Source organism: Brachyistius frenatus, unplaced genomic scaffold (genome assembly GCF_029030835.1).
Source record: "Brachyistius frenatus isolate BFR_SWC_R1_liver_20210118 unplaced genomic scaffold, ASM2903083v1 Contig_134, whole genome shotgun sequence".
NCBI classification, from domain to species: Eukaryota; Metazoa; Chordata; class Actinopteri; family Embiotocidae; genus Brachyistius; species Brachyistius frenatus.
In genome coordinates, this window is record NW_027210733.1 from 809,312 (window position 1) to 832,311 (window position 23,000).

The 23,000-nt window shown below is 41.0% G+C and overlaps 1 protein-coding gene across 15 annotated transcripts in view; it reads left to right on the forward strand.

The window, feature by feature from the left end:
- srcin1a (SRC kinase signaling inhibitor 1a) overlaps positions 1 to 23,000 on the forward strand; it is a 98,343-nt gene that overhangs the window by 48,049 nt on the left and 27,294 nt on the right. For 9 of the 15 annotated variants that reach the window (XM_069714753.1, XM_069714748.1, XM_069714747.1 and 6 more), the window contains exons 2-4: positions 9,269 to 9,298; positions 10,194 to 10,543; positions 16,454 to 16,480. In XM_069714753.1, the coding sequence (XP_069570854.1) occupies positions 9,269 to 9,298; positions 10,194 to 10,543; positions 16,454 to 16,480 (407 nt within the window). Of the gene's footprint in view, positions 1 to 9,268; positions 9,299 to 10,193; positions 10,544 to 10,622; positions 12,058 to 12,175; positions 12,513 to 16,453; positions 16,481 to 23,000 lie in introns of those variants that run through there. The other 6 variants (XM_069714755.1, XM_069714751.1, XM_069714754.1 and 3 more) reach the window with 4 other exon arrangements.

Consider the following 23,000-nt stretch of genomic DNA (forward strand, 5'->3'; position numbering starts at 1 on the left):
TTTTGTAAGAAAACATATTTTTACTATTACTGTTTTGCAGACTACTTGGGGCATAGGTTCTTTGCATGAAAGTAAACAAAAGTAAGTATTGATGAGTCTTGATCGAGTTAGTGAGTGAGTGGCCTTCAGAGGTTACATGCAGGCTTTATTTACTTTTACTCAAGAGTTTACCCCTGTGATTATAGCATTGCACTCTTACTGTATATTGTTGGACTCATGATGGAGGAAAAAAAAAAACATTGATGCAGCGCATCGTTACCCACGACACAACTAGACCTCCAACAGTTTGTTTGGTAAGAGATTTGGGTGTTTTATGTTATGTAAAGTTGAGGCTAATAGTGTCAAGCTGGTCGCCCCAAGCACAGATGAGCAACGGGCTACAGAGGTCTCTCAAAATTCAGACCCATCTCACATTTGTCAATAGTACTCTCCAAGACCTGTAAACAGACTTTGATGTGTAATACGAGTGGAGCTCCCCTTCAGAGCTGAATTAATAGGGATCTTTTTCTTCCGGCCGCTTAGAGGGAGAAGATCTACAGAAGGAGCTTACAGACAGAAACACAACCCAGACATCACCCTATTAAGTTCTTGGGCTTAATTTGAAAGAAAAAAAAAATCTTCACATCCAGGACACAAGGGGAAATATATTCAAATAAAAAGGCCCTGAAGAGCAGCAGGGTTGGGTGTTAGTTCTTAGTGAGTTCATCAGTTATTTGATTCATTGTCAACAGAAAACATATGAGCCATTAAGTTTTATTTTAATTACTTTTAACACTAAAAAAAACCCCTCTAAAACGTGAACAAAAGACCAGAAACACAAGGACACATCGGAGCACAATTGTGAAAAGGTTTATAACTCCCTCACTGCCTTTTCCCTCTGGTGTTGCCCCCTCCGTCATAATAACCCTGCTCATCTCATGAATATGCAGACGCTCTGTGTATCAGCTCAGATAGAGAAGGCTTCTTAAATCTTCCTTTTTATATCCTCAGATTTTCTTCGCCGCTTAAGCTACTCGACCAAATTTCACCCCATCAGTCATATTTTAGGTAGTGGGTGCTTTCCAGCATTTTTATGCGCCAACATGCTTCTGGATGACTGTCTTTGTGTGTGTGTGTGTGTGTGTGTGTGTGTGTGTGTGTGTGTGTGTGTGTGTGTGTGTGTGTGTGTGTGTGTGTGTGTGTGTGTGTGTGTGTGTGTGTGTGTGTGTGTGTGTGTTTGTGTGTTTGTATGCCAGTATGCATGTGCTCTGCTGTAAATAAAACATGGCCTATGAAACAAATAAAGACCTATTAGACCAGAGGGATTTAGGATTGAGTCCTTGGCAGCCATAATAAAGGCTCCTCTATGACCTCTACCGTGTTGCTTTTTTTTATTGAATCAGCTATGGCTCCCCCTATCTTCGAGGCAGTATCGTGCAGTACAGTAGGGAGAATACCTTTAGTGTATGTACACATCTCCTTTCAAGTTTGTGGTTTGTGTGTGTTCTGAGGAAGAGTATGTATGTATTAATGTGTGAGCAAGACAGCTTCTGAGTGTTTTCCTCCACCTGCCTCAGTTAGCCTGTTTGCATGATAAACAGTCACGTTCAGCCCCTCAGGAAAGTCTGGCTCTTCCATCTTTAGTCTGCCTCTGTCCCTTCGCTCTGCTCAAATCTTTTTTTCTGCAACCACATTAACTTGTTTGCTCGTCTTAGGTAATTATTTCATTATATACAGCATCTGCTGTTTGGGTGTTTTTGTGTTTTGTTTGGTTAAAAAAAGTTCATGTTTATATAATCAAATAAGGTAATGTTAATCTCTTCTGAATGTTTTTCAGTGTACTTTTTATTGGGTTTCTGTACCTGGAGGTTTCTATGGAAAACAACCTCCCGATTTTAATTGCTTTAAAGCAAAGTCTGCATTTAGTGTTTTAAACACTGATGGTTGTCAGAGTTCAGCGTATTCATTTCATGAAAACAAGAAAAGCCGGTTGGATCATACTACAGGTGATGTTGTTCCCTAACTGTAAAAATCTGTCTTTTATGCTTTGTTTTGCTGCTGCTTTCATCACTCGGCTCTCTGGCTCAGCAGTGCGTCTGCATCGTGCTGCTCTGCTGACTCTCTTGAGATTAGCCTGAAAGCACACTTATTTTATTGTGAAGGAATATTTACAGGTAGATATTTCTGTGTTTGCTGTCTTTCTACGTGGCTAAATATTGTTATTTTTTTTGTGTATTATAATGTGAATGTTTCAGAGGATGTAACAAGTCCAGTTTGGGTTTAAGGCGGCACTTGTAAAGCTGAAATAGCGGAAAGTTAGATAAGATAGAGATAATGTGGTTACCCCTCTGCTGTTGTTCCTCCAGTCTTGCTTCATTGCACTGCATTCAGGAGGTCCACTGTGATTACATTAATACACAAACACTACAGGCAACAAGACAATGTTGTAGAGATTAAAGGTCCTTAAATCAGAGGTCCTGGATTTGAGCCTAGGCTTCATTGAGTATCTGCTCTGCTGACATGTGGAGGAAGACCTTTAATAACCTACCAGCACCAGATACTCTTCTGTTACTGACACTGTGCTCTCCATGTCCATCTCCATCTGGACAGGAAAACACATTTCCAGCCGGGATCAATAAAGTATTAGATTAACAATACTAATAATGGACAGTCATTTATAGCATGTCCCACGGAAGATAGTTTAAAGAGTGGTCTGCACATTTCTGCACCACCTTCCAGTTTGTGCCAAGCTCGAGTATATGTTTGTGTGTGTTTCTGGCCGATGTTTACGTAGATGTGGCAGTAGGCCAAACTCATTACATCGCCCTGTAAGGGGTTGTATTGTCAGCAACAGCCTTGTTGAGATGTTATGATGACTCAGGTGCCTCTGTCGTTCATCGTGAGAGTGTCTCCATTTTATTTTAGTGTGCTATTGACTGAGAAGCTGTCTAAACCATGAACACTACTTGTCACCATAACACTACCTATTTCATTCACCCTTTAGTTTTAATCTGTGTAATATTTTTCTACCATTTTGGTCCTTTAAAGGTTGCCAAGTAGCACATTCAGTGAAGAGGCCACCTGATAACACTGTGTCTAAAATGGATGTAGCATTTTTTTTGTGCTTCATTTCGGTTGCATGAGATTTGATAGGGTTGCAATTGAAAATGTTTTAAACATTTTTATAACTGACCCATTGCTATAAGTCTGGTATTTACTCTCTGATTTACAGTTTTAACTAAGCAGAAGTAAAAATGTCAGTTTCTGACAACAAATCAATGTTGTTTCAAGTATATGTGATTTGACACATTGATACAATGCTTAACACTATGGGTTTAAAAAAAAAAGTAGAGTTTGATTCATGCTGCACTGTGTCCATCTGCATCCTGTGCTGTTTAGGTGTTTGACTGAAGCACCTTCCACCTGTGACCAGCAGTCAGTGTTGTGCCCCGTGGACATCCGATGATGATGTAATGAGGTGTGGTTTGAGTGTCTTCTTCACACTGAGTGGCAGTAGTGTGCTGACTGACCTAGATCAACAACAGGCTGTAATTAAAATACTTTTTCATCTTCCTTTTCTGGACCCCTGTCATTTCAGTAAAAGACAGCCGGCTTTTACCAGGATTACAGGTGAAATAAAGAGCTGCATTATGTTCGCTACCTCCACCTGCCCCGCCACCCCCCACACTTTCTGCCTTCCTCTGTCACACTTACGAATCGTCGCTTGCATTAATCCGCCAGTTGAATAGACGCGTATTCAACAGACGGCCCCAGAGATGTTTCAATGGAGCTGCAGCATGCTCTAATTGTCTGAGTGTGTGCCTTCTGTGTATTAACAGGTGCTTTGCTGGATCCACATTACTGCTGCAATTTGAACTTGGCTGCCTCCACGCTATTCCCAAGTGTTGCCCAGGGAAACAAAGTCATGAGGTGGCAGCGTTTGTTGGTGGGCGAGACACGGATAATGGATAGACGGGAGCGCGAAAGGTGAAAAGATGAGCGTGCCAATTTTTTATTGTGCATGTTTTAATGATCAAGAGGGCGTTCCCTTCACCTTGGGCGGAGCAACAGATTGCAGTTGTCTGTGTCAGTTTTACGTGAAGCTGTCTGGAGCCGTATGATTGTCTTGGACTGTTATTACGTCCAGCAGCACAGACACGCACGCTGACCTCCTCCTGATGGTTCGATCAGACCATCGCTTTCACCCACTTTAACTCTCCTCTCTCGGCGCAGCAGTGCCTCGGAGCTTTCACAGAATACCTAAAATGGAGAGAGGAGAAAAGTGAAGTGCTTGCTGGGTGGAATGTCATTTCTTTCAGTATATATCAAGTCCAAGCAATGATGGAAACAAAAGTTCCCTTTTCAAGCTCAATGTCTTTTTTTTTTTTTTTTTTTTTGCTGCCTATTCAGTGAAATCCAAATGTCTTCCTTAATATATCAGCTGCAATTAATTCCAAGATCTGTGACAGTTTGCAGCCAGAACGACAAGAGTCACTTGTTCCTTTTGCAGGATTAGCAATTATGTAGCGGGTAAGTCATTGTGCATCACAGTGAGTAACATGCAGCTCATGGTTTACCATACAAGATTCATAACGGTCCTGTATGGCTCGGGATGATACAGCTGCGAGCAGTCTTTTGAAGGCTACTTGTAGAACTGTAGCTCCCTCTTGAGTTGTGACCTGCAAGGTTTTTAGAAGGCTGTTTCGTAGTTATGTTTAATCCTGACATGCCCCCTCTCTTATTTGTTTTAACTGCTCCCACTAGAGCGTATCGCCACGACTGCCAACAGCTTTAGGCTTGGCTTATTTTCTCTCGCCTGTAGCCGAATTTGCAGCGTGCTGTTTTCACCTACTCCTGCTCAATTGTGCGTCTTCTCTCGCCCCTCTCCGGTTTAATATTCAGCTGGTCTTGTTTGCCCTGCGCTGTCACAGCAGGCATCCCACAAGGAGCCTTGCCATGCGAGCAGTAAATTAGACCCTGTATTAGAGGGAAGCGCTCGCCTTGCCTTCCCCGGGCGTCTGCATAACATCAGACCTTCTGGGGAGGACACTGCACTATCAGAGAAAGTACCATTAATAACACCATTCAACAGAGGGGAATAAAAGAAACTAATCCCAAGTATGTTTCTCCAAAAAAAACAACTCTATTTAACAGAAACAAAGAGGGACAAAGAGTTAATTAGGAGCGTAGATGATTGACTTCTTGGTTTAATTGGATATGTAATAAACAGTAAAGCATTACAAGCCGTAGCATAATAATCTGTTGTTGATATGAGACAAAGAAAAAAACAAAACAAAAAAATACAATCAGATAAATATAATCTTCTACCAAATGACTATTATTTTGTGCATAGTCCCTCTCCCTGTGAATAAGTGAAGGAATTAATGAAATCATTTAAATATTTATATAAAAAGTATGTTTGAACAAACAATGTTTTAAATACATTAATTTAAAAGATTGAATTAGGGCCACTCGAAGTGAGCTGTGAGACATACATCACAATTAATTAAATAGTAAGAAGAGAACAGGGATTGGCATTATTGAACATACAACTTTACACTTTTCACAGTTAAAAACTTCTTAAGCAATTGGATGGCAGGCGTCGGAACATTCATATATATATTTGTGTGATAAAATAACGGCAAATTTACTACTTTCATTTCATTTGTTTCGACATAATGGACAGAAAGTTTGTTTCAGGGTCTTTTAGTCGGTGCTATAGTTTTTGTTTATTCATTCTGAAAAGCGTCATTTTATTTTATTGTTTTTTCTTAGAAGCATCATTGCTGTCTGTGCACAGTCAAGACTATTCAAATCACAGTTAGACCTTGGATGTGAAAGAGTGGTGAGACTGACAGTATTCAAAGAAAAATGTTTAAAAGTTATAAATTTAAATTGTTTCATGGACACAAAGCTAAATCAATCCATCAGTTTACCATACGTTTTTAATGTTTTTTTGGATAAACATTAGAGCTTAAATGAGCAAGTCAGTTCATCAATTAGTCGATAATTAATTAATGTCTTTAGCCAGAATCGCAAATGTGAATATTTACTGGTTTTATCTGATGTATAAAAGTAGTCTAAAAGTCTTTGGGTGAACTCTTTGTTTGAATAAAACAAGTTTCTTTCACCTTGACATGCTGGAAATGATCAGGAGCATTTTTCACTGTTTTCTGACGTTTTGCAAACCAAATGAGTATCAATTGATGCAGAAAACAAGCTGCAGATTTATCAATAATGCAGAAGCCCTCACAGCAAAAACAGATGTTTTCCAGACAATATTTTCTTTTCATGTAACTTTTTATGTCAAGAGAATATTTTCATCTTTCCAAATATTACTTAGTTGGTAGCCTCAAACTACAGTTGCATGTGAGACAATAGATATAGACTGAAAATATCTGAAGCACCAGTGAAAGTAGATTAAGAAACCAGAGCTCTGTTTGTTTGCAGTCTGCAGCCTTCTTATCAATCCATGAGACTTGAAGCCTCTCGTACACCCTCCACTCCCACTGACCCACTTGTTTAACATCCTCAAAATACAAAGCTGCACCGCCTGCTTCTTCCAAATCCATCAAAGCTCCTCCAAACCACTTTCCATGATTCTCCATACCACGTGTCTGTTTGCATGATGAGTACCAACTTCTCTTCCTGAGTTGTAAATCCAGTTCAGCGGGTGGTGATGAAGAAAAAAATGTTTTCCTTTGGCAATATGTGGTCCAGGATATGTGTTTAGTGATACAGAGTATCATTATATGTGTGTGTCTCTTGATAGTTGTTGTGGGCGGGTTGGAAAATGCCTGTCACAAACTGAAATTCCCCACATATAAATAAACCACTGAAGGTGGTAGAAACTGGAGACTCAAAAAGTTGCAATATGAGAAGAAGTGGGCTCTTAATAATTGTGAAAAAAAAAAATGAAAAAAAAAAAAAAGGCAGATATATAACAATATATCAGACTATGAATACAAAAAAAAAAAAGTTGCCTTCTTTTTTATGGATCATCTTCCATCTGTGGACCTTCACTGATGGAAGGTTTCAGGTTTCATCAGTGTTGCATAAAGTTGCTCTGCCTAATCCGACTGTATTGTGTAGTTAGAAGTTTTTTAGTATCTTTTTCCTCTGTAATTTCTCCTCCCCTGTTTGTCTTGTCTTATCTCTTCATGCCCACCTCAGCAGGTTTGTTTTTTGTTGGGCAGGCTAATGCTCTTGACCATGCCCTCTATCTTGGCAGTGCAGCCCGAGCCTCATTGGCTGGACTCAGATCTTATCGCTTCTGATTGCATGCTCCTGCTGTCATTCAAGTCCTCTATTATTCCGTTGACCAACGGGCTGCGCTTTTTCCTGAGTTTTTGTGCAATTCGTACTGCTGTAGATCCAGACTTGCACACAGTCATTGTTTTGTTTTTGTGACAAAGCGTTCACCAGAAGCCCACACCTTCAAGGTTCCTTTATGTATGTTAAAATGATGCTGCCGTTGCGTGGGCTTTCACAGATTGTTTTGGCTGTCAGAGTTATTGTCTGCCAGCTTATGTGGAAATGTATTGGCTGTGACTGACGAAAGTACAAATGAATAACCTGTTTCCATTTTCTATTCTTACTCTCCTGCCCACACAATGTTTACTCCTGCTGCATTTAAGATTAGGGTTTTATACGCAGCTTTGCAAAGTATACCCACGAACTGCAGTTCAGAAAGTTTTTGGTTGTATTCCAAATGTGGAAAGGGTGTTAGAAATTATGCACCTTTTGACAAAAGTGGGTTCATTCTCTTACTCAGATTTAAAATTTCAAAGTATTCAAGATAAAACATTACAAATTCAAATATGATTCAAATTCAGTTGTTTTAACACATCATTCAAGTTGAGCACTTCCAATTAAAAAAAACTGTAAAATATCCTACCTCCATTACATATCATGTTTCAAAAGCACATTTCAGTCATTATATCAATATCAGAATTTATTTTCATCAGTCCCAAAAAATGTACTACTTTATTCTATATAAATGTTTTCTTTGATTTAAGAAATAGTTGTTTCTAAAAGCTAATGATGCTTTTATTTTGTTACTCTTGGTCATGTTACTGTAATTACCTTTCAAAAAGAATATTATTTTAATAAACAAAACTACTTTTTAATCATGTGTTGTTTTGAGTTTGCGAAACAGAAAAAAAAAAAAATCAACATACAGCCACTCTCGCAGCTTCATGTTTGTCTGTAGGAAGCCTACTCAGCTGTTCACTGTCATCTTGGATGCTCAGTCACAATAATCAACCATGGTACATAGGCCGAGCTTTGCCAGCCATTGTAATGGGGCCCTTGAGTCAGGTTCTTGTTAGCTGATGTATAATAAGCTCCAGCCTAATGAAGTGTAAACCAGAGATCTGGGAGGCAGAGGCTGGGAGGCCAGATGAATACGGCCGGCGGTCTCAGTGTGCAGTGGAGAGCTCAATGCTAATGCTATTAGCCAGGAGGTCAGTCCATTTTCCTCACCCTTGTTCAGTTTATCAGCACTTCATAATGTGTGAGGGGTGTAAGGGCAGGAAGTAGAAACAGCTGATGACACTTAAGTGCGATATCTCTCTGAAAGTGAAGAGGGTGAGAAATGGGTTCACGAGGAGCGCACGGTTTGATTGCAGCTGCGTCGGAACGATCACAGACCTTCTGCCCCTTAACAGACTTCCTCTGTGTTACGGTTTTTCCACCGGAGAGAGTGTTGCAGCCTCCATCTGGCCAGCTTCCTCCTCTCGTCCACATCCATTAACAGTCCATTTGTTGCTTCTGCCCCGAGGAGCCTCCCTCTGCTGCTCAGTCGTTCAGCTCATCCTAATGCTGCTGATGAGACTTTAATGTACAGATGCTCCACTTCATTCAGCCCTATTAAGCCTTTATGCTTATAGTTCAACCAATATTAGTTTTATTGTCCGTCTCTGAATTGATTGTCTACCTGCTGAAAGTTGGAAGTTTATCCTGGTTCGATTTTGTTACGTAAATCTGATGATTTTAAGAACTATTGTATGTAAGTGTAAAAATGCATGATGACAGTCGTTTACTATTCTGCAGGCTAGTGTAGGACACTATTAGCATTCATAGCAATCCATTTCCCCCATATGTTAACCCTTATGAATACATTACAATGCATTTGTAATGCATTAACTAATTGTAATTCGGAGAAAGTGCTATCAGTTCTCGATAGCTCTTTTCTGATAGTCATGTCAACCGTCGTGTGTTCTGGTGTGTTTGCTTGCACATCTGTGCACAAACACACAAATTAATCCTTGGCATGTTTCTCTTCTAGCCAACGCCGGGGCCTGTTTTCCTAAGCAAGGTAACTCAACTGGGCGAATGGTTCCCTGCTCTTTTATCACACCTTAAGTTCATTCATTATTCCAGTCACATATTTTATTTTTGTGTGTAACCATACTGTCTCCTTCCTGTCATATGTGCCTTCTAGCTCGGGCTGTGTTGTCTGTCAGTTAGACCGCTGATAAGAGGCCAAGGGCTGTCAGAGTGATGTGTTTCCTTAAAAATGGACAGCAGGATCAGTAACTTTCAGGAGAGACAGTGAGAATATGTAGAGAAAGTGTCAGCGGGGTGTCGAGGGATGGAGATAGGTAGAGATACAGACAGACGGACAGGAGAGGAGTTGGTGAGGAAGAACAGAAACAATGACAGACATGAAAGAAGTGGTACTTTGTGTTTCCGTCTGAAATCACCTCAATTTTCAATATTTTGTCTTTCTCTGTTTCCCAGGAAAACAATGAAAGCCATTTAAAATGACAAGCAGGGATATCACAGTGGAATATCCAGCAAAACAAATTCAGTTTGAGCCTCTTCCTTTGATCTATTGCAGAAGCATTTTACTTTTCTTATTTTTCTTCCCGTCAGAACTTGAAATCAATAATTCTGCAAGGAACCGCTCTGTCCTGCTGGCAAATAGTCTAACATCCCATCCCATTTCTCTCTCTTTCTCCCTCTCTCTCCTTCTCTTGTCCCCTCTGTGCATTATTTTTCCACTCTCCTTCTCTCTGCTTTATTTGTTTCCACCTATGTGTGCCTGCTGTGTGTATGTACGCCTCCACCCTGAAACCTTTCTGCATATTTGTGCGGCTGGTGATTCACCTCTTTCCTGCACACTTTCCACCCTTTTTCCTTCCCTTCCTTCCTTCCTTTCCTTCCTTTCCTTTATCCTCCCTTTCCGTTCTTCTGTCCTCGTCCCTCAGATCCCGAGCGTGGTGGCAGTCACATGATCTCCACAGATGACCTGGAGTATCCACGGGAGTACCGGACGCTGGGCAACAGCGCCCGGCGCTTCTCCAATGTGGGCCTGGTGCATACGTCGGAGCACCGCCACACCGTCAGCGCCGCCCAGAGCCTGGAGGCCCTGACCAACCTGCACAAGGCTGACATGGAACGCAAGAGGGACGCCTTCATGGATCACCTGAAGAGCAAGTACCAGCAGCAGCAGCAGCAGCTGCAGCATCCACACCACAGCCCCCACCACAATCCACCGTCGCCCTCGCCTTCCCACGCCAGCATGAGGGGCACATCAGAGCGGTCTGCACGAGAACAGGTAATTCATGGTCATTCATTATTGAATGTATTTCATGTTGCTGTTCAGGTACAGGTATCCCTTTAATGCCATTTTCAAAATACATATCGCACCGTATTTGCTCCTCGTTTGTATATATGTAATGCTCCTAATGTGGTGATTTCAACAGAAAAGTGACATCAAAAATAGACACAGAAAGTCGCAGCGGCTCGGCAGAGTCAAATATAATTTCAGGCAACAAAAGATATCTTGTCAGATGACATCCAGACTGAAAGCAGCACAATGACTCACATTGTGCTCATAGAAATCATTTGAGTGTATGGAGTGAGAATACATGAGAAAAAGGTGGTGGTCTTTGTATGTTATTACAAGTCGTCATTAAACTGTTGCGTTCTGTGTGTCTGCTGGTAGAACGTGTAGGACATGTTACAAAGAGGGACAGGATGGTGCTGTTGCAGTGGGGGAAGACACACGCTTCAGCATATTGAATGCACATATGTTAATGCAGCTCTGTGAACACTTGGGAATAATATTTATCTTCCCCTTTTTATGAATTCTTTTCCCACTTTGCCTCATCACCTTTCTCTTGCTCTTTTCTATCTCTCTCACAGACACACACACACACACACACACACACACACACACACACACACACACACACACACACACACACACACACACACACACACACACACACACACACACACACACACACACACACTCTACTGTACACAAACATGCTCGCTCTTTATGTGAGCACTGCTGCTGCGCGTGTGTTTAAAAAAAAAAGAAAAAAAGGGTGAATTCAGGGTAATGACGTGAAAGAAAAGCACATCAGGGGAGGGAATGAAAGGGAGAGAGCGAGTGAGTGTGAGAGGGTGGGTGAAAGACAGGTGGAGTCCACAGTTGCCGTGGCAACGTCTCCCATATATGGCAAGTAGGGATATCGCATTGCAAAGGTCAGCTTGTGTAGGGAAGGAGGGATTGTACGGTAATAAAGAGAGAAGGGATGGAGGAATAACAAAAGGGAAGGTGCAGGCAGGGGAAAAAGAATATATTTACATGGAGACTGGACATATCCTGAAGTGACAGGGCATTTTCACTGCACGGCGGAGGAAGCAGCACAGCCCAGGATTCCTTGTCATCTTGTGGATGTGCAGAGCATGGACAGCAATGAAAGGAGGGGAGGGGGAGAGGAGGAGCTGGTGAGGAGCGCAGCAGCCAGTCAAGCAGCCCACTGCTCAATTAGCCAGCAGCAGCAGGACCCAACCACCCATCTGCGAAGGAGTTAATCGGCTGGTGTTGTAATGAATTAAATAAAGAGTTTCCACCGCATGTGCAACTGTAGAGCGAGACAGACACAGAGACAGAGCGAGAGAGAGAGAAAGAGAGAGAGAGATTGAGTGAGGAAGGAGGAGGTGAGTAAGAGAAGCAAAGGGAGGGAGAGAGAGAGGCAAAAACACGATGAGGATTCGCTGCACCTGACGGACAGCCTGGGATGACTGGAGTGGTGGACAGGCACAGGTGCACTGCAGGTGAGACGGGACTGGAAGCTGGAGGTTGTTGTACAGAGGTGTGTGTGTGTGTGTGTGTGTGTGTGTGTGTGTGTGTGTGTGTGTGTGTGTGTGTGTGTGTGTGTGTGTGTGTGTGTGTGTGTGTGTGTGTGTGTGTGTGTGTGTGTGTGTGTGTGTGTGTGTGTGTGTGTGTGTGTGTGTGGAGGGGGTGTAAAGATGTGCCATCTGGAATTAGATTCCATGCCTGTTGTGTTTGTTGTGGTTGTTGTGGTGACGGTGTGCATATGCTCAGCAGGCAGGAGCCCCGGCTAGACGAAAGCTGAGTGGACGATAGTGTGATCCGTACCCAGTGTACCTTTTGTGTGTCTGTTGGGGTGAGCATTAATTTGCTGTGTGTGTTTTTAAAACAGGGAAGAGAGGCTGCTGCGATGCTAAGACACCAAACTGACTGGAGGAGGATTGAGGATGGGGAAAGTGTAAGAATGAGTGAGATGAGGGGCGGGGGGTGCAGAGAGGATGACGACATGAGAAAGAGAGAGGGGTGGAGGAGGGGTGGAGTGAGCGCACCCTGCTTTACATGCAGGTCAGGTAATGCAGCGCTCCACTCTGTGAGGCTACGTCCTTCTGTTGGAGCTGTGTGGCTAACTCCAGTGAGGGCACATACACACGCCTCTGTGCAACTATATAAAAGGGTGTTTTAATACAGCGGTGAGGAATACATTTATCCCTTCAGCCCTGAGTTTAATCTGCCATCTCAAACATTTATCAGTAATTCTGTCTACCTGAGGGCTCGCAGCCTATTAAATCTAAACGGAAGTTAAAAATGACAAGATGTATATTTGAACTAAGTAGAAGAGATTCAGTGAAGAGTTTGGCCTATCATCTGGGATCATGGCTGAATTAGTTACTGACACTATAGAACAAGGTGTTGAATGTAATTTCTAGATTGCAGTGGTGATCGACAGGAAGGAAAACTGTTAGAGGAAAATGACCTCTCCCGTTCGCTCTCACACCCTCCCAGTGCAGTATTTGCAACTCATAGTCCAAGCTCAGTATATCTGCAGCTGTCAGCAGGGCAACAGTTTAAATGCAGAACATTGAATGTGTTTACTTTACCTGAGAACTGTGAGTAAGCCTCATTAAGGCAACAATCAAAGAAACTCCGGCAGAGACAAACACACAAGACCACAAATCACTTCTGCACCATTAAAGCCAGCCCTCAGAGTTATTTAGCTTGGTGGGAAAATAAAATCATTACCGTTGTCTGAACAAGGGAACAGCAATTATTTATGATTCACCGCTAGCGCCCCTGAGCCGCTGTCAGTTCGGCGAAGTGTCAAGGGCAGAGCTTACGGGCTACTCTTAATAAATGACTGACACACGATCAGGTGGTCACGGCCAATTCAAGTACAACCAGGAAAGGCCTCACGTATTAGCTTATGCCTGAAAGTGACCCACATTATCAATGACCTCTCACCGCTTTTTGACCAATCCTCTTCAGCGAAGGTGTGGATGATTTACAGAGCTTCCCTTCTACTGTGATAAACAAGAACTTTTTTGTTTAAAGGCATTTCTTTATTTATTCAACCCATAATGGAGCATTTCATCTCTCAGATTTTAGAGATACATGGTTTTCACTGGACTGCAACAATATATGGCATTTAAAAACAGGAACAGCTTGTTAGGAGACATAAATTTTGCTAAGCATCACATCAAAGAGTCATCTTTAATAATAACTGCTTTGTCATGTGTTGATAGAATTTTATATGCTGAAGGGAAAAGGAAGCGTGGGTTGAGATTATGCACCATATCATTTAGTGTCCCACTTGTTTCTGTGCCAGTGAGCCAAAGAACACCAGTATATATATACACTTTTAACGTTTAAAATTAGACACAGAACAACCCTCCTCTCCATTGAAAGAAACATTACAGGGTAGATAAAAATAATACATACTATAATTACAGTCACTGTGCAATACTGTAACTACCATCCTGAGAATGAGGGCTATAGTGTTTAGTTTACCGTTTTAAAGGTTTTTATTTAATCATTTGTAGGGTAATCATTTGTATTATGTTGCTATTCTTGTGTTCATTCAAAGTATGTTTACACCAGAATTATAATGTCTCCCATTTTTATACTATTAATACCACTCTATATGACTTCTAATTAGGTTGTGTGTATGAAACGTATTTACTAGTGCACTTAAAGATACCAGTCTGCACAAAAAAATCAGTCTAATTTTAGAATGTGCTGTTGATTCTGTTTTCCAACAATGCATTGCACAACAGAAATGTAAAAGACACTCTCAGGTCTAAACTTTTTTTTTTTTTTTTTCCCATGAGCATGTTTTTAATGGCACCGTCGGTCATTCCAAAGTCTAAGACTGGGTCCTAAATCCTGTTTACAAACTAATTCTATGCAGAATTTGAAGTATGTGTAGTATCAATTAAAAAGACAACATTTGCACAAGAATGATAAAAAGCTTGTCATAAACATAAAAGAGATATTTGGAAAGATAAAGGATAACAAAAATATATTTTGGAAGAACAATTTCACTGACTTAATAGAATTTTTGGGAAACCATCCAACACAGAAGTTAATTTGTAACTTCTGTGTCTGTCTGCCGCCTTCATCTGTTTAAATCATGGTGGCTGAATGGACACTGGAGCTACAGCATACATATAATATTTTTGCTATTTTATAAATTTCAGAACAGAGAAAACTTTTCTTTTGAGTGTCCTCCTGATGTTTTATACATTGTTCTCACACAATAAAATCCCCAAAGAAAAATATGGAATTGCTCACAGCTGGAAAAAAATAACAGTCGATTTTGACAAAACAGCTTGGACACCTCGGGGAGAAACAAAACAAATGATTACAATGTCTTTTTGATGTCTCTTGATGAAATTTCATCAACAGGGTCATTCAAAAGTCACAGTTTAGTTCAAACTTGCTGGTATAATATGATTTAGTATAACCAAAACAGTATATTATAATGAAAGAACATTTAGTATTTTGTATGGAGTTGGGACACCGATAAAGTTTAGAGTCAAAGTTCTCCTCCTTTATCTCCAAAAAACTGTAAAATACATTGTGTACTAACTGAAAAACAGCTGCATTTATGTCGTGCAACTATACCTTGTATATTGAGACACAGCCTTTGTCGTCTTAGCCTGGAAACTTTACCTCTTTGTATGAGTTAAATTATAACACCTCATTCTGTAATAAGACCAAGAGAGAAGTTGCACCTTAATACATAAAGAATAGGGAGAAAGAAATAAAAGAGCTGGACAACAGCATCAAGTAAAAAGACGGCATTTGGGTCAAATGATGGAACATTAAGTGAAAGTTTAGATTACAATAAGGTAGTAATCGCTGAAAACGCTGCCAGTGATGCTTGTGTTTACAGAAATAATCTCGGCTTTTGTTGAGACACTATTAAAATGGAAGGCGGATAATGAAAAACTGCCAACTATCATAAATCAAAACTTGCCTGTCCCTTTTTTTTTTTTTTTTTCTCTTCTCGATCCCTGCACCAGGGGAGTAATGTGGGTTCTGCAGGAGGGAGGGTGAATGGACTGAAAATTGCCTGCAGATAAGAATAAGAACTAGAATAAGAGTTTGGATTAGAATTAAAATTCATGAACCCTGCCCAATCTTTTTTTAATTTTCCATGTCATTTTGAGGTATTTCTGGCCCATCAGTGGCATGGCCTGGTTTTGACTGTGGGGTAATTATGGCTTAATGGAAAGCTTATTTCCGGAGGCCTCTGCCAACATGCAGGCCCCTTTTTCTTACATGGCAAAGCAGCAGGAAGGGCAATCGGACAAATGAGAGATACAGCACGGTCCAGCGAAAGTAAGCAGGTGAGGTGGGGAGGTTCCGATAATAAAAAAAAAAGAAGAAAAAGAGCACAGCAGGTGGATGGAGAGTGGAAGAGACGGGAGAGAGGGAGGAGTGGTCGTAGTTACTTGACTGTGGTGGAGAAGTCTGGGATACAGGCCAACGCCGCAACAACAGAGTGGGCTGCTGTTTGATTCGATTTCACTCTTTTCATTTCCTCCCCTTCGCTAGTTACAGCCAACAGTGCAATCTTGTTTCAGGTACACTGTAACCCGACGCTTGCAAAGCACAGCCACCACCTGGATTAACACCAATCAGACTTAATACTTGTGGTTTAGACGGCCGCATTAAATGAAGCTGTTGGAGATTTAAAAAATAGCTGGAAAAAAATGGTCAGAAAAGGAGCTACACAAAACACTTGTTTTAATACTAATGGTCTTTAGACAGGTTGAATCAGTTCGACCATTTTTTCTTTTTTCTTTTTGTTGTTAAATTGAGGCCATTATTAGAAAAGTAAATATCTAACTTTTCTCTCTCCGTCTCCTTCCCTTTGTCCTTCATGAAACTTCACAGCAACAACCCAACTACTGGAGCTTTAAGGTCAGTGCTGCTTGTCTAAGTGTCCCTGTGTGTTTGTCATTCTTCATGTCTGCGTGTGTGTGTGTGTGGTGTGTGCGTGACCCTTCAGGCATCACCAGCCTATCTCCATGGTCCTCTGACTCCTGCAACACTCAGCTCACTTGGCATCTCTTGGCTCTCTGGGCAGTATGTGTGTGTGTGTGTGTGTGTGTGTGTGTGTGTGTGTGTGTGTGTGTGTGTGTGTGTGTGTGTGTGTGTGTGTGTGTGTGTGTGTGTGTGTGTGTGTGTGTGTGTGTGTGTGTGTGTGTGTGTGTGTGTGTGAGGTGTCAGGGGTGTCAGGGGTGGCTTAAACTTCTCTGGCTCCATTTAATCTGCAGGAGACGATTCCTTCTGGATTCATGATACCTCAGTCATCCGGCATTAATGGCTCGAAGCCACGTGACCCTGCCGACGTATCACTGACTGAGACATTAAGAAGACGTTTCAGATGTGCCGCTGAGGCATTACTGAAATAATGCTTTGAAATTAGCACAGAGGCTTGAGTCATGGCTGGGCTGCTGAAAGCGTTTTATTGCGAGGTTTAGAGAGAAAGAATATGGGTTGTATACACTGGAGAACAGGCAGGCAGACATATTGAAAGTATGAATCACTTATGCTGAATTTAAAGAGTTTTTTCTATTTGTTAGCTTATATACATACTTATATATATATATACTTATATGTATGTATCCTTTTCTGGCTTTATACATCATGGGGTTAGGAAAGGAGGTGTGATGTTTAAACAGTGAAGGTTAGAGGAAAGTATTGATGTGTGTGTGTGTGTGTGTGTGTGTGTGTGTGTGTGTGTGTGTGTGTGTGTGTGTGTGTGTGTGTGTGTGTGTGTGTGTGTGTGTGTGTGTGTGTGTGTGTGTGTGTGTGTGTGTGTGTGTGTGTGTGTGTGTGTGTGTGTGTGTGTGTGTGTGTGTGTGTGAGGGAAGAGCCCATAGGTTATCTGAGGTGTAGTCTTCCCTGAATCCCTGCTCACAATATCATTTAGACAGGGTGAAAATGTCGCTGAATATCAATAGCCTAGGAGTGATATGAGAGCAATTTAGCATTTCCTCTGTCACATAAATCTATTACACAACCGAACCGGACTTTCAGGTGGGTTGTGAAAACATGTGGGTGTTGAAAAACCCACCCATATTTGCTTTCAGCATCCAGGTTGAAAAAAGAATCATCAAACATCAGTCTAACAAATAATGATTTTAATAAAATAATCATATCAGAAAGAAAATTGTTAAAATGATGAGCTGGAAAATAAATAAGTTGTAATTAACTTTTTTCTTTATTACTGACATTTTTTTGATTTTTCTTGGTTAATTGTTTGGTCCATAAAATACTAATAATGCTAATTTGTCAGAGGCAAGCTGACATTTTAAAATATATGTTTTTGTCCAGCTCACCGCACAAAACTCAAAGCTATTTGGTCTACAGCGATATAAAACAATGTATTAGCCAGCACTAATTCGGTGCAATTGAATTTACTTTATATAGCACCAAATCACAACGAAGGTCTGCTCAGGGAACTTAATATAACACAGGTAATTTTGAATTGCTTCAAAACTGATTGAAATGATTGTCCAATAGTCAAAATAGTTGCTGATTATTTGTTTTGCTGATCATTCAAATTTTTTGACCAATATTTGCCGCTCTAAAAAAATTATCAGTCTCTTGCACTCCCTAATACATTAAGTTCCTGCACATCATGTTGCTTTGTAGCTTTGCGATCAACCAAATCAGGTAGTTATAATCCCCGGGACAGTAAGAGTGAGAGAATTTATTTACTGGTGCCACAAGTTGTTGCTGCAGTTAGTAATAAAAATGCAGAATGAAACAAGCAAAACGGTCTAAGTAGTGGTAACAGATCTAAAGATATTTGCTTTCAGCACACAGATTGTTGTTGACACCTTTTATGTTGACACCTCATCCCGCTCAATTTTCTTCATTTCGCACTGGAGCCTCTGAAAGCCTCATCCCACTCCCTCATCCCACCAGCTCTAATATCAACTCAGCTCTCTCCCTGGATTTCCCTGCCTGCTGAAAATAAACACTAAATGGAACTACTATCAAGACTACACTGCAGTCATTTTATTCACCTGTGGAGTAATATGTATATCAAGGAGATTATCAGACTGTATCATGTTTAATATAGACACTTACTGATTACATGGATGGACATGCCCAGATAAATGTTTACCTGAAAAAGAAATTCTCTGGGACGTGTAATTCTCGGGCAGGTTTCCAAGGCTACTGTTTCTCTCCCATCTGGCAGAAAAAATAGAATCCAAACCAGCAGCGTAGTCTTCATCTCCCCTCTTGAAGAGCACACCATCTCGCTCCCTCTCGCTCGAGGCATACTGATTGTGTCGACCTACAATTCACAGCAATTTAGCAAAGCAATTTGTTCCATGCATTGACGACTCCCGGTATTCTAAAGGGAAAGGACTCTATGGGTTTTGGGGGATTGTGTGTCCAGAAGATGAAGAGAAATAATGGCGCGGAAGAGCAAGTAGAGCTAAATGGATGTGAGAGACGGATCGATTTAGGGAGCTGTTTTCTGTCCATTTTCTAAAAGTGGGAGTGGTGAACTTTTTGTGTGTGTGTGTGTGTGGAAAACCGGCAGGTTGTGTGTAGACGGAGTTAGAAATGCAGTTAGAAACAGCACAAGGAAAACACCTGGATGTGGCTTTGGCCTCTGCCCCCCCAGAGACCGAGGTTGGAGGCAGATACGTTAACATAAAGCAGCTCAGTAAGAATCAGAAGCGAGCTTTTGGAGGTGTTGGGAGAGGACAACATGAGTGACAGGGGATAAAAGGTTGGAGAGGAAGAGAAATAACTGCAGGCAAAGATATACAGAAGGAAGGTAACAATTATCATTAAAAGGAGAATGAAAATAAGCTGGAGGAAAAAAGAATGGAAGACTTGTGGACAAGGTGTGAGATTAGTAATTTTAACCATTTAACACCAGTCTGCCAAGTAATACCCTGCAACCAAACACTTCCCACACATCAAGCTGTGTTTGACATTTCTGTCGAGCTCAAGTCCAGCAGAATGTCATATTACTTAATGGAAGAATTATTGCACTCGGGGATAAGATTAGAGAGAAGAGCCCAGCAGCAACCATCATGTGAGGAGCTGGCCTCTGGACCTCGACTTAGTAATGTGCTTTTAGAGCAGTGTAGTTCAGCCATATTTGCTCTTCTGCTTGATGTATGTTCAAGAATATCACACGATAAGCGGAAATCATACACCCTAAATCTGCCTTAAGTTAACCTTGGCAGAAAATGTGTAATTTTATTCATATTGTACAACATGCATTGTCTTAAATCACAGTACACTTTTTTAATCAGCCTTTCTGCACTGCCACAGTCTATTGTTTTTATGCTAACGCCGATCAACCAATCGTCCAATTATCCATTGACAATTCTAATAAAGCTTATTGAAACATGACAATAACCTCCTCAACAATGTTGGCAAAAAGAAAGGAAGGCAGCATCACTCTGTGCTATTATATTAAGAATAAAATAAAGAAATATGAAGCTACAGAAGTGTTGAAGCTGCAGACGATACTGTTTGTGTGTTCTGCAGCAAAGTTCAACTTTAAAAATCAAGGCTGTAGTTTTAACCTTAACATTTGAAATAATACTCCAGAGCTACTATGACGAACTCACACCAGTTTATGACAGTCGGATTGTTGATCCTTCAGGCAGTTAATCAAGCATCGTGACCCTCCTCAAACTGAGTGTCAGACGGCATCCGATTAAAACTGGGCTTCATCAGTATGGAGAAACCGACTTAACATCTATAGCTATATTCACATTTTATTGGCTAGAAAGCACTCACACTATTTCATTACAGTATGTCTGCGTCTTTCATCACACAGTCTGTGGGTGAAGTTCAAATCAATATTTAAGTTGGCATTTTATTGAAGAGAAGTTAACTAGTTTGCAGACTAAATAAGACAAGGCAAATTGTCGGATGCAGTTTGAGCAGACATGCTCTCCCAAACATAAAAAGCTATACACAATCGCTTCCAGTACTTTGACCTTAAAACAGAGCCGACCAATGTGTGTGTTTGTGTGTGTATTAAAGCACTCATGCTAGTGTGTACAAGCACACGGGCATGGTGGGCGGTTACATTGAGTTTAATGCAGTTTGTAGCCTTAGGTCTGCTGTCAGGCTGCCTTGTCCTGCTTTCCACTCTATTCCCTTCTGTTCCATGTAAGATCATCCTGTTCCCTACTTGTTCCTCTCTTCTGCCGTTGCCCTTATAACAGTGTAGGGTTCTCAGCAGTAATTGAATGCCGTCAAGAAAGTCTGAATTGCTCTAAAAGAAAAGGTTGCGAAGGGTGGGGGTGTGGGGAAGGGGGAGGGGGGAGGGGGGTAGAGGGAAAATAAGGTGGTAGAACCAGTTTCCCTCAAAGGCTGTAAACGCCATCATGTATAACACTGGCATGTCTAGCAGGACCAGATGCATGACCAGATGGTGCATTCATGTAAATTATTTACAATGCAAAATTACTGCTGAGAGACATTTTCAGTTTTCATGTCACATAAACCGCCAATATGGAAGTTAATGTTTGAAGCCTGTTGTAACAAGACAAGCTGACTAAGAGCACATATAGCAACAGCTGCGTGAAGCTTATACAAATTCATACATTTGGATTTCATTGTCTTGTTCAGCAGCACATGGATGGCAGTTGTTGGGAGAAGAAAACAATTCCCCCTTTGCTTTTCTGACAGATTATTATTATTTATTTATTTTTCAGCTGTATCAGAATTTGAAATTTGAGTTTGCAGACATGGGGAGAAGGGTGTTCAGTCATGCAGCATCATGCACTCACTTCCCCTTTTCCTTTTCATAGAAAGCTGAAAGTAGGTTATTTAGCTTTGAAATAAAAGTCCGACATGCACGAGAAGAATGACTCAAGATGTCGAAACACAGAGTTGCTTTCACTCCTGTTTCATACTGGAAGCTGTTGCTGCATTTCAATGCCAAATCAATTTCTGGGTGCTTCTACTGAGTAGTAGGATTGTGTTCAGACAGCTGGTTCCTGTTGATTTCTCTTCCAATTGGCCAAATAACTTGATTTGTTAAGCTCAGAGTCTGACAAATGTCTTTTATTACCTGCCTTATTTATTGGCATTTAGAAGATCAAATGTAGTCTACTAACTCCAGCAAAATTAGAGTTTAATACATTGTTTGAAATAGGCTTACTCACTTTCTTACTGAGAGGTAGATAAGAAGATTGATACCGTTCCCATGTCTGCAAATATGTGAGGCCATTATGATCAGCTGATTAGCTTAGTTTAGCTTAGCACAACAACTTGTAGCAGGGGGGTAGCTATACTGCTTGACCAAAGTTAACATAATCTAGTTAGCAGCATCTTAAAGCTCACTAATTACCACCTTATATCTGGCTGTTATTAGTTGTTTTGCCTTGGGTGATGTGCTGGACTATTTCTTGGTCAAGACTTCCTGGATGTCTGTCCTGGTTGCTTGGCAACTGCTCAGAGCACAAGGTCTGGTTTTTAGTTTATAGAGCTGGGATGTCTGTTTTCTCTTGTTTCCATTCAGCTAAGCAGCTGGTCACGATGGCTTCATATTTAAACACGAGAGTTATATCAATCTCCCAATGTAATCCCCGATAAAAAAAAAATTAAAAAAAAGAAGAAAAATTATATTTCCCAAAGTGTCACACTTGTCTGTCAAATACTTTACCCACCCAAAACTGTGGAAACGTAAACAAAATCGGAGTAAATGCTAAAAAATTATTCAGCTCTGAGTTAAGATCATTAAAAATGCGATCAAACTCCAGCCTTTCGAGGTATATTGTGTTCACACTGAATTTCCCTTTTAGCGTCCCACTGTAGGAGAGTCTGGCCAGAGAGTGTCACACCACAGACCGGGCGCTGCTTCTGTGTGATGCTGTTGGCCGTGTTGTTCAGTGTGGTCACAGTTTAGATAAATGACCCTATTACAAAACATGGTGGGGGTTATCTGTCAGCATCACAGTTTCTCTGTGCGCTCAGACACCGTCTGCCACCGCCATTACTGGACACTTTGACCATGCGCGTGTGGGTGTGTGACTGAATTATGTATGATAGTGACAAAAGGAGCGTAACATTACATTATAAAAAAAAAGATTGCTCCGGTCCCGCTGGGGGTTTGTTTCTCGCCTTGTAAACATACATGTAGCAAGCGGTAGTTGTTCATTTAAAGAGCATATTTCCAAGTATTTTAGTTTGTGTACGTGACGTTATGTCAAGTTTAGTGACTGTACTAAACAGCAGTTTAATGATGAATTGATTGCTGAAGTTTAGTTTGTAAAATTAGTAAAAAAAAATCTTTTATCTCGTTGAAAAATTAGTTGCAAGACTAATTTACAAATTTATCATCACTATCCATCAAAACGATCTCCAGCCACGGCAGCAGCTCTGTGAGGCTGTATGCAGGAATCACCAGGATGTAAAACGGGTAGTGTTTACCCTTTTTTTT